Below are 12227 nucleotides of genomic sequence, written 5' to 3'. Positions count from 1 at the left end.
CAACGACACCTCAAAGCAAACTGCACACACACACACACACACAGCTCATTACTAAGGACCGCCAGAACACAACAGAGAGCATTTCTCCACGGATATCAGACGATGACTCTGCCAAGACGGTTTGATTTTATTATTTTCATTATTGTTATTTATTTTATTTTTTCATGACAGCACATAGTCTACTTTTTGAGGAAGCCTATTACTGTCCTCCTACACACACCCATCAGTAGCAGGCACACCACGACCTCAATAACCCTACACACACGCACGCACGCATACGCACACACACATTTCTTCCGTCCAATAAAGAGCCCCTAAACCCGCTCATATTGTCGGTACACTACTGCCACCAAGTGGCCGCTTTAAGCAGAATCTCAACCATTTCAGGCAAATCTCTGATCATTTAGGGATTATAACCGTCAAAAGCAAACATGCCCTACTTACTTCACTGAGCCACACACACACACACACACACACGCTGGAGAGTTGAGCTAGAAGAAAATACAAAACACTCATGTGGTTTTAATGAACCTCAAAAAGGCATTTAATCTTCATTTTTTGCAATAATACCACTCACAATCTTCAGTGTCAATCAGTCCGTCTACCAGCGAGCCCCAGAAGTCTGATTTGGTCAAATGGTTTCTAATACACACCGGCTTACTTCAAAGGATTCTTTAGAAATGAGCGTCAAACTCTCAACTGTGCTTAACTAAATAATGCAGATGATCAGAAAAGAAGAAGATAAAGGCACAGGGATTCTGTTAAACTATGAAATCAAGTTGATCTCTATTACAAAATGGATTCCAGAAAGCTGCTGTGTTCACTGATGTTTAGGATAAAAGAGGCAGAATAAAAACGGAGCATTGGGGAGGCGGCTTCAGCTCCATGAGCAGCTGTCAGTCGAGCCTTAACCCTCTCGGCTCGTTAGGAACACACACACTTTCCAAAAATGTGTTTATGTTCTACAACACCAGTGCTAGGTGCTATTTCATCTCCTGACACACACAGACAGACACACACACACACAACCCCAATTATCAGGTTCTTCAATGTGAAACCTGAAAAACAGAAAATGTGTCACCTTGTCTTTAGGTTTCTTTGTAACGTAACTAAATGACATCACGCCTTAGACTCAAGTGCTGACACCGTCAATAAATGAACTTAATGGGCAGAAATCAATCGATTCTTAAGAGATTGATCAATTAAATGATCCTTTTCTTTGTTGAACTCGCTGTAAATAAAACATCTGGGTGACACACACACACACACACACACACAGTGACACTGTACCGTGCATTGGCCTTTGTTTTGTTGTCTGTGTAGTCAAGGTAACGGTTGGAACGGTCTGTTTTACTGCCTGACCAGAACTGAAAACTGGAGCGAACACTGAAGTCTAGGAAGAGTTTGGCATGAAGGTGGAAAGGATAGATTGTTAATAAGTGTTTGAGTTATTGGCAGATTCAATACAAAAACATACAACACTTCAAAAACAACAACAAGGCTGTAATAGAGCAACAGTGTGTGTGTGTGTGTGTGTTGTGTTGAAATAAAGGATGAGGCCTTCTGTGACCTGCTGAACAGGTTGACGTCTAACAACTGTAATTACACTAAGAGGCACTTCTTCACTCCTCCTCCTCCTCCTTCCATGTGATCTTCAGCAAAATCTCATAAATACAAAGAAAGATAGAATCTGTCTCAGTGCCCAGTCTGCCCTTAGTTTAACAAATGATGAAATCTGACAAGAAGACAGGATTTACTTTAAAAATACTCAACAGTTTAGTTTCTAAAGGTGCTGAAGTTCAAGCTGCCGCACAACGCTGCCGGTCAAACATCATCCCGCTTCACCCAATACTACTTCTGCACATTTTATCATTCAGAAAAATCCCAATATTACAGAGTCGGAACTAGAGATCTGTCATCTTCCCACACACGGACCTGGATCATCACAGATCCTTGTGTTGTCATGGTGGCAGAGGAAATGATGACAATGTTGTTGTTGTTAAAATCATCAACTTGATAGATTTCATCACTTCCTGTGTAAATATGCTTCATAAATAACACGTTAAGAGGCACACACACACACACACACACACTTCCCTTCACACCCGGATACGCTTTTTAAAATGTCCTCAAATTGACTCAAACCGGCCATTTTGAAGAGATACTTTCAAAAGAAATCAGCTCTTGATTTGACTTGAACACATTATTACACATAAGAACTCGGCACGCTCTGCTAAAATAAATAATTTCTAACTGGAGGATCATTCTGTGTCGTCTGGTACGAAAGCAGGGTTCTCTATGGGGCCCCCCTTCTGAGAGGCTGCGGGGGTTTGGTCTCTTTCCCCCTGTGAGTCCTCATGCGAGTCCTCGTGTGAGTCTGTGGGTGCTGAGTGGGTGCTGTTAGTTTCTGTGGGTGCCGGTGCAGAGTTGGATGTGGAGGAGCCCTTTGATTCTGCACCGTCATCAGGAGGTTTACTTTGCGACGTCGCCACTGCCGGGGACGCAGCTGGCGGCCGCTCAATCGGCACCTAGCAACAGGAGGAAGGAAACAAGGCTATTGGTTCACAGCCGGGCCAATAAGAGTTGAACATTTTGGCTCCGTCGTGGAGGAACACAGAGAGTTGTGTGATTGTGTGATGTGATGATCAAATCTAAATGTGACTCACCTGGATGGAAACACACACACACACAGCTGGACAACATTTAAACAAACTCATTCTCTATTTATGCCAAATCAAGTCCGACTGTGGAACTGCTTCAATCTGATCAGACGGCACTAAAGCTGTGCTGCTGGAGGAATTGAACAGATAGAAAATCAGAAGGAAGGTTTAACTTCATTCCTCACACACTGACTCTATGTGAACAGGAAATGGATGGATCGGCGATTGATGATCAGTTCCCAGTCAGAAACAGGACACGTCTTCAATTCTGACCTCCGGCGTGGCCAGCAGAGGGGGCGTGGCCGAGGTCAGAGTTGAAGTTGACGTGACTAAGAGCCATAAAAGGCATGCAGGGATCTGAGATGATGTCATTACAGAGGCGTAGGGCATGCAGACGCACAAACACGGAGGTATGCATGCACGCACACGCACACGCACACGCCCACATACCACACACACACACACACACACACACGTATAGATGAGTCACGGCGATCACCCCATGCAGCGGCGCACACACACACCAAACCCCAGACGCCCCGCAGTGGTTTTCCATTGACCTTCACACACACACACAACATCTCACCTTTCTGTAGTGTGTGTGCGTGTGCGCAGCCCATTAGAGGAGGAAGTTTTAGAAAGCTCAGGTTAGTGAAAGTCAAACCAGACAAAGTGAAACTTCTGCTACACACACATTAAACAAACACAAGAGATCAGTGTTTCTTTATCTGACACACACACACACACACACACACACTGTTAGTGCAGCTCCACCCAAGTGACGCACAGGAAGCTTAGCCTTAACATTCAAGTTTGTTTGTCTTAGTGAATAGCACAAAGCTTTAACAACACTTGAAGGAGCCACTGAACGTCTCGTCTTTAACTCATTCATGTCTGCTGCTCCTCATAGCAAAGCATTTATTCATCCTTTCATTCCTACAGGCTGAACTCTGGATGATTTAGTTTGAGTGCTGAGCTGAAATCGTACTGGTACTGGTCAGCTGTAACCTCAGTGTTGTTGTTTACCTGCAGCAGCTGTGTCTCTGGAGGCTGAGGGCCTTTCTTCAACAAGCCCATCAGCTCCTGGATCTGGACGATGGAGAAGGCGATGGTGACCCAGGGGGCGCCGGAGATGACCCAGGGCGGCCTGTTGAGGTCCTCCTGCTCTTCCTGGTGTTTGGTTTTCTTCACGGGCAGAGCGGCGGCCTGGCGAGCCGGCGTGGGGCTGCCGACCACCGTCTGGCTCGGGACCAGGTCAATGGTGGCGATGGGAACTGGACTGGAAGGAACCGGGATGTTCTCTGCCAGGATTTTGTCCTCTGGGGCGAGAGGAGGTGAGAGGAAACATCAGGGGTCACCAAGGGGTCACCAAGGGTCACCAAGGGTCACAGTGTCTCTAAAAGGGCGTCTAAACTGGTTTGGCTTAAGATTGTTCTAGATCCCCAATAGACGATAACAAAAAGAATTCAATAAATAGGATAATAATAAAAAGGATTGAATGACTGAACGAGAAGCCACTCAGAGGGGGCATACCTCCGCCAAGGTCGAGCAGCCCTCAAATTATGACTCAGTGATGGAATTTAACTTTAATTGGTTATTGACTAGACCATTATTTTCCTTGTGTGTGTGTGTGTGTGTGTGTGTGTGTGTGTGTGTGTGTGTGTGTGTGTGTGTGTGTCTGAGTGAGTTCAGTCCTTTGTGTCTCACCTGTGCCCTCACTGTCCACAGTAAAACACTGGATTAAGGCGAAGATGAGGAGGATGACGAGGGAGGCCATGCCAATCCCTCTGAACGTCTCTGCGGCTCCTGCAAAGCAAAACAGCTGTTAGGGGGAACACAGCGGGCAGAGGGGACCAGAACAAGAACAGCTTCAAGTTCAATCGCAGCACGAGCGGCGCCGTACCGAAGTAGCTGACGAACACTCCGCCCATCATGGCTCCACAGCCGCGGCCCAGGCCGAGGTGAAGGCCCTGCAGGATGCCCTGTGCCGACGTCCTCAGGGCCGGGGGGACGCCACCGCTCAGGAAGGAGATACAGGCGGCCCAAACCGAGGCGTGGGTCACACCTGGAGGTCACACGGGGTCACACAACACAAAAGGGTTAAGGACACATTAGAGGTTAGATGCAGAGAAGAGGACTAAGTGGATTAGAAAGTGCGTTAAGCATCAACTGAAAGCCACAGAGAGAGTGTGAGAGTGTGAGAAGACGCTCCTCTGAGCCCCGGGGATCTGAGCTCTGGTGTCCTCTTACAGATTAATGGACGGGACAAAGTCTCACACACACACACACACACACACACATGGGGATGAGGGTGGGAGAGGGGAGAGTCGACACCGGAGGGCCTGTTTACCCTGTAGCTGACATCACATGACATCATCATCATCTGAGGCCAAACAGGTTCCAGCTTCTTTGTTGCACCTGCTGTAAACTCTGTTGTTGTTGTGCTGTGGAGTTCAGGTAACCGCACCTTCAGACGAGCCAAACAGGCTGCAGCTTATCAGGAAGTATGGCAAGTATGTGAGACGCATTGATGTTATCAGACCGGCTCGGACGTCGAGTTCCTAGAAATGTGAACTGCTGAGTAGATCCATATTCAGGTTTGTCTCTTTCTGGGTCACTTTACGGTGAAAAACACTCTTTTTTTCTGCCTGAACTGGTTTCTATGTGTTTGTTCTGTGAGGCGTGGCTGTGTTCTCAGGGTGGGCTTGGACTCTGACGTCTTGTATCTTATCATCCACTAACATTTTCAATTAATCAACCAACAAACGGGAATGAAAAGGATAAGATAAGAACTGATAAAGACGCCTAGAAACTGAGGTAGAGTAGAGTAGAGTGCACTTTGTCCTCCAGCAGTTTAGAGCCGATGGGAAACCAAAGCTTGACTGTGGCCGACAAATGGATAATGAATGATGTATGAAATGTGTTCTTTACAGGACGAGACAGAGAGAGAGACAGAGAGGGAGAGAGAGAGAGAGAGGGGAGACAGGGACAGAGAGAGAGAGACAGAGAGGGAAAGAGGGAGCGAGAGAGGGAGAGAGAGGGAGCGAGAGAGAGAGTGATAGTTAGAGAGAAAGACAGAGAGAAAGCGAGAGTGATAGTGAGAATCCCGCTCTACTACAAGCATTTAAAACGAACAACTGAACTCTCAAACACGCCACAGATGGTTTATGATGAAGCAGGATGTGAGTGAGCGACTCCTCTCACTCTCTCACTCTCTCAGCTGATCCACTGTCTGTCACTAAACCACACATCAGGTGATCGGCTCTCTGCTACAAACAAAACAAACAACTACACCCATCCCATGTTTGCCTTGTGAAGTTTACTCTGTTGCATGTTTGTGGAGATGAAGACGTCTCAGCTCTTCAATACTCTCTCTCTCTCTCCCTCACTCTCTCCGTGTGTGTCACTGTCACGCCAAGGTGCAGCACTTATCGACTCTTCGTCCAATCACAGGTTACCAACATGTGCACAGTAATAGCTGATCTTTAACCTAAGCCTAAACTAAGTTATCATTTGCTTACATTACACACACACACACACACACAGCATTGCCGGAGTCTCTGGTTGACTCAGAGCTGTGTTTGCAGGAGCCCATCTGCTTCTAAGCCGCAGCGCTGTCACCAGCTACATCCTGTTTGCCTGTAAGTGAGACCGGGCGCTGAAGGAGACGCTGCGTCGGATGTGCGTCTTCCTGACAAATAGGACTGATCTGGGTCCTAGCTTCCTCGTGTATACCGGGCTGGACATTACCTTGAAGGACCTCCATGGGCAGGACGGTCCAGGCGTTGTGCAGATAGGAGATGTAGAGGTAGCGTGCGGTGTTACAGGCCAGGCCGATGTACAGCACCCTGAGGAAGATTGTAAAGAATGTAAACATTCACAAACATACCTGATTCAAGCTAAAGCTGACTTCTGGCCAGATGTAGGTTAATCTAAACAAAGCCTGTGAGCAGCCGGATCAGTGTGAGGGCAACGTGAGGGCAATATTGGCTCATATAGATACTATATGTTTACATGTAGCATAGATCTGAGCTCATGAAGAAGATTAATTAGAGACGGTGATGAATACTTGAGGAAGATTATCTATGGAATTAATAATCTGCACAGATTTCCAGAGACATCAAAGGAAAGGTCAAAGGTCTGGACAGATAATCAGACAAAGACAGCAATTTCCAACCAAAACAAAACAAAACATCAGGTTAGATGTGTAGAACGGTCTGAGAGCTGCAGTGAAGAGGCAGCAGAGTGGAGTTTAACAAACACTGCCCTGGTCAGAACAGGACACACACAACACACACACACACACCAGCATCCTGGATCATCACCAATGTAACTCCTCCCTAAAGAGCTGAGTGACCAACACCTATGTGCTCCTGAGCAAAACACTGAACCAGCAACCTCAGCCTGCCGGACGTTCGCGTTCACCTTCCAGCTGCCTGATCGCTCCTTATCACACACACACACACACACACACACTCACTCTCTCACACACACACACACACACACACACACACACACACACACACACACACACACACACACACACACACACACACACACACACACACACACACACACTCTAACAGCACCTTTAGTTTTGTGTTTCAGACATTCTGTTTCGACCTGAACGTCTGAACAAGCAAGGAGAATCTATACATCTCTATATCTATAGTATCTATAGAACAGGAGGGATTTTGCTGGACAGCCTGAGGCCTTGTGTCTGAAATGTAACACCGCGCTCTCAAATGTCCCTGCTGCCTGCAAGCTCCAGACCAAAATCTCACTCCAGCAGGAGCCCTGGCATCAATGACATCATTGTTCCAGAAAGGCAAATTCACTCTTCACCCCTCTGTCGCTGGAGACCAAACCTCACTGCTGCTGCTGAGTGTGAGGCTGATTACACACCTCACACTGAAACGCCTCAGCTCATACACACACAGAAACAAATGAGCTTGAAGTGCAACAGAAGAGGAAACAGATAAAGATCCAACTATGATTTCCTCTTCAGCACGACAGCGCTCATCTCAGGAAACGGATAAGAAGAAGTTTGATGCTGATACTAGCTCAGTTTTCTCACCTGATGTGTCCAACCAGCTCGATGAACTTGTGGCTGGTGAAATAGGCGGCCAGCTCGGAGATGTGGCTGAGGATGGAGCAGACCCCGAACAGCGTGGTGGTCCCCTTCAGGTCCTCTAAGTGCCAGTACAGAAAGGTGAACACAAAGCCGTAGCCGAATCCCATGAACCAGGCCACGAATAGCACCGAGCTGTACCGCACGCTGCACAGGAGCCTCAGCAAGTCACTGTAGCTGAACTCCTGAGGGGGACTGGTGGGAGTCTGTTCTGAGGAGGACTCGGGTGAAGTCTGCGGGCTCCGAGCCTCCTCCACTACTCCCTCTGGAAGCTCCTGGAGGTACTGGCCGCCGTCTTCAAAGTAGAACTGCGTGGCCACGACAAACGCCAGACCCATCAGCACACCGAAAACAATGAAGGCGATCTGGTAGTTGTGCAGGCGGTAATCGGGCAGGATGCAGCCCACGCCGTCGATGAAGACCGTGAGGTGAGTGTGGTCGATCCAGATGCCCACCAGCAGCATGGCCACGCCCCAGCCCAGAGAGCCCCACATCCTCTGCAGGCCGTAGCGGTCGCGGGCTTTACCCAGGTACTGCAGGGTCACCGTGTCCACGATGGTGATGGCGGGGGCGCTGAAGAACTCACCCACTATGATGACCAGCAGGATCAGCAGGAAGATCCGCTCCACCTGGTCCTCGTTGTAGATAATCTGGTACTGCTTGGCTACGGTTGGAGCGGGTGTGGTGGTGGTGGCGGTGGTGGTGGTGGGGGTGGTGGTGGGGGTGGTGGTAGAAGTGGTGGTTGTGGCGGGGGTAGTTGTGGTGGTTGTGGTGGGGGTGGTGGTGGTTGTGGAGGTTGTTGTGGTGGTTGTGGTCGTGGTGGAGGTGGAGGTGGTGGTGGTGGCAGTGGTACTATTTTGTCTGAGCGTATTGATATCAGAGCTTCTCTCAAGCCTACGGTTCCTGCTGAGGTGGGCGCTCAGCATGTGTGTAAGTACAGGGAGCTTCAGAGAATATTCCAAGCTACGTCGATCTCTTTTGGACGTGCTGGAGGAGTTGCTGTAGTTGCCTGGCGGTGTAAAGTTGCTGGGAGGCAGTGTGGCCACGGGGGCCACGGTTGTCACTACTCCCTTCTCCTCACATTTCATCTCAGCCGGTTTGACAAATCCGATGCCACAGTTAAACACCAACCAGCAGAACACAGAGAACAGAAGCACCGCCTTCCCTTTCCTGAAGCGGTCAGCCACCACTCCCCAGAAGGGGGCGCTGCAGAACTCAATGAAGTAGCGGATGCCGACGAGCAGCCCGCTGCGGCTGGCGGACATACCCAGCTGCTTGTAGTACACAGCCAGCAGAGGATGCAGGGAGCCGTAAGCCGCGTAGAAGAATAAGTAGAAGATTTTGGAGATGAGGAGACGGCTGTTGACACGGAGACAGACCCTCTGCCAGCACTCCACCGGGTTCTGCTGCAGGGCCAGTGGCTCCTCAAGGGCTGGGTCCGGGGAGGGGGCCCCGCCTGCCGCAGAGCCACCCGTCTGCGGCTCCGTGGACAAAGTGTTAAAAGGCTCGGGCGGCCCGTACTTCCTCTTCTGATCCTCTTCATCGTCGGTCAGGATGGCAACCTTGTCGTCAGCTGCCATATCTGGAAGATAAGGAAATGAGAGTGAGAGTCACAGAGCGGCTAGAGTTTGTGACAGCAGACAAACTGAAACTTCACACTGAACGAGTTTTGTTTGCTCAGTTGGGAGGGTCTCACTCAATTTGACTACTGTTATTATTTAGAAGGTTTAACATCTCTTTATAATGATAAAACCCTTTGTTAAGGAAGTCAAACTGTTCTGCAAGCAAAGGCCTTCAGATGATTCATATAATGTTCTAACAACAGAAGAGGCATTATGATGATAAAGACTTTCCTAAATCAATAACCCATCTACAGCCAGGAATAATATATTGATTCCTTTCTCTTCAGACAAACCTTTGCTGAGCCTAAACACTGCAGATGGAGTCATCACATTTCTCATACTATACAATAGAACGCTGATTAGAAGCAGAACTGTGGGGTGTTCCTGAGATGATTCATGTCATAATAACACAAACACACATTTAGATTTAGAACATTTTAGCATCTCATTGTCAAACTTTGAATTATAGGATCTCATAAATCACTTTTCAACAGTCAGTCCAAGAAACCGCCGAGATTAAAACTGTGTCAACACAACTTTGCCTCTGTGTGTAGATGTTTTTGTTAGTTGGAGTGAAGTTGGAAAAACAGCAGATAGAAATGACTGCTTGTTGCTTTGTTGAAGTTCCCTAAGGGCTATAAGGGACTTTGACGTGTTTAAGGAGCACAAATAATGTCCTGAAGGATCCTCAGATTCCCTCACAGATCTGAAGAACCTTGCTTAAGACCTGAATACCTCTCCAATGAACATATTCAGGGAATTACACAACATCAGGCCTTCCTTGGAGGCTATTAACCTCTAAAAGGGCCTGATGGGGGAGCACATAACTTTATCAAGGCCAAAAAGCTCCTTTCTGATCCTAATGAACTACTCTGGGGACTAGAAACAGACATTTAAACATCCTAGAGCACCTGAACGCATCCTGTCCATGTAGGAGAGTGTGAGACTGAACACAGAAGCTAAACTACACGAACTTACAGTCAATGAAACACACCACAGATTGGTAACCGCCGCTGACGTCACTGACGTCACTGACTGTCATGGGCGGAAGTGTTTGGCGGCGTATTATCTTATTTTAGAGAGAAATACACGAGTTTCGGTGAAACCATACTTCCATTTACACAGAGTAACGATACATTTGTGCTTTATATTAGCTTGACGTGTGTTGCGTGTATATACGGGACAGAAAGGCTGTTGCGGGACACTGCTTTCATTTAGCCTCGGTGTCCTGAATGAAACTCGGGGAAAAACGTTTTAAAAAACACTCGACAAACAGGAAAACAAGCCTCCATGAGTGAGACTGTGGCTCTCCTTACCTGCTCAGGTCACCGCTCCCATTAAACTATGACTGCGCAGTTTGTATTGAATTTCTCGCTCTCCGGTTAGACATTTTTCACCAAAATACCTCGCGAATGTAAGTTATCCTTCTATAAAAATGTTTGAAATCCAAGTTTTATCAATTCATGTCTGGTTTCTAACGCGAGACGCGAGTGAAGCGTTTGCATTGTCAACACCGCAGCTGTCTGGTCCAACCGGAGCTCCCACCTGTGCGCGAGACATCAGCGTCAAGTTACACGGAGTACTACTTCCGACTACTGCATTCAGAATAAAAGCACCAGAGGGTTTCGTCAAGAGCCGTGGGTGAGGAATTGAGAAAAGAGTTTTTGACGACCCATGTGAAGGGATGTCGAAGTGAAAAGTAAATGTGCCTCCCAACTTTCTCATTTGTCCGCACAAAACGATAGCTTATATATGTAGCGTTTATGTTGTAAACCATTATTAGTGCAAAATGTTCTCCTTTGTTTTGTCAGCATCCGGTAATTTAGGTCAATATTGGCAGCTTGATTACAACCGCTCAGAGACGCCTCAGACTGACGTCTCCATTGTTACAATTAAAAGGGAAACCAGTCCTATTCAACCGTGAAAACACTCAACTATTCTCCTATAATTCAATAAAAAAAATTAACCTATGTACCTACCACAATAAAATAATTCTTAATTGACAAAAGACGACGTAAATCTGCCATAATAAAACGAATCATGCAATTGTCTCATCTTAAGTCAGCCAAGCAAGTACAGTCACTTTAAATTGAACATTAAGCACCAAATATAGAACATAAATATCCAATACTGTATATAATATACTACAGTGGCAACATCTACAGCTTATGAACAAATTAAACAGATATCTGTGATCTTTGCACACACGCTGATGACACAGTAGGTTAACACATTTGACATCTGAACCCTTAAGTCAATATTAACAGTGGGTATGGATTAAATTTGAGCAAACAATTCTAATTGACGCTGGTTATAAACGTATTCAATGCCGGATGAGCCAAAATGTTGTAGAATGCTGCAGTAAAGTATTTCACCAGCAGAGGGCACTCCATTCCTCCATTCCATGTCACTTTGAAACAGTTCCTGTGAGCATTAGATTCTATGGCGAGTTATTCAATGATAGAACACACACAAACTGCTGAAGGAGCCTGATTTTAATGAGAATTTTCTCCATAAAAAGCCACAACATCTTTACAATCCACAACATCATATTTAGGGTTAGATAATTCTCTCCATTTATCCAGAATATACTAATGTCTGATGTCCATTACATTGGTTAAGTGTGTTAGATCTTTAGTCACAATCATGTTTAGGCTGAACAGATCTGAATCTGACCATTGAAGAGTGAACAATGAGAAAGATGAAACTCTATACTGTATCCATGACGGAGGGAAGAGAGGGAGAGTAAACAGATGTATTCAGTAATCTGACACGTCTGAGACATTTCCCTGCTGTGTCCAGTGCTTCCCTTTA

The 12227-nt window shown here is 46.9% G+C and overlaps 1 protein-coding gene across 2 annotated transcripts; it reads right to left on the bottom strand.

The window, feature by feature from the left end:
• Positions 1-517: 517 nt before the first annotated feature.
• Positions 518-10987, bottom strand: LOC142992478 (major facilitator superfamily domain-containing protein 6-like). Of its 2 annotated transcripts, none has more exons than XM_076143311.1 (7): positions 10730-10987; positions 7738-9373; positions 6411-6508; positions 4564-4725; positions 4368-4466; positions 3687-3979; positions 518-2528 (listed from the first exon to the last, which is right to left on the bottom strand). In XM_076143311.1, exons 2-7 carry the CDS (start codon positions 9369-9371, stop codon positions 2262-2264), a joined length of 2553 nt encoding a protein of 850 aa, XP_075999426.1. In that variant the 5' UTR covers positions 9372-9373; positions 10730-10987; the 3' UTR covers positions 518-2261. The 2 variants fall into 2 exon arrangements, with proteins under 2 accessions (XP_075999426.1, XP_076000159.1); XM_076144044.1 differs by having other exon boundaries at positions 2389-3250.
• Between the last annotated feature and the right edge of the window lie 1240 nt (positions 10988-12227).

This window comes from Genypterus blacodes, unplaced genomic scaffold (genome assembly GCF_046128005.1).
Source record: "Genypterus blacodes isolate CSIRO-AG114 ecotype Tasmania unplaced genomic scaffold, CSIRO-AGI_Gbla_v1 ptg000001l_1, whole genome shotgun sequence".
NCBI classification, from domain to species: Eukaryota; Metazoa; Chordata; class Actinopteri; order Ophidiiformes; family Ophidiidae; genus Genypterus; species Genypterus blacodes.
The sequence above is the reverse complement of the archived record's forward strand: the minus strand, read 5'-3'. Positions and strand labels throughout refer to the sequence as shown.

Coding starts and splice junctions, on each gene's coding strand:
- LOC142992478 (XM_076143311.1), bottom strand. CDS start 9,371: ATGGCAGCTGACGACAAGGTTGCCATCCTGACCGACGATGAAGAGGAT. Junction 4,467..4,563: donor AGTGTTCGTCAGCTACTTCG/GTACGGCGCCGC, acceptor TTTGCTTTGCAG/GAGCCGCAGAGACGTTCAGA. Junction 3,980..4,367: donor TGTGGACAGTGAGGGCACAG/GTGAGACACAAA, acceptor CTCTCGCCCCAG/AGGACAAAATCCTGGCAGAG.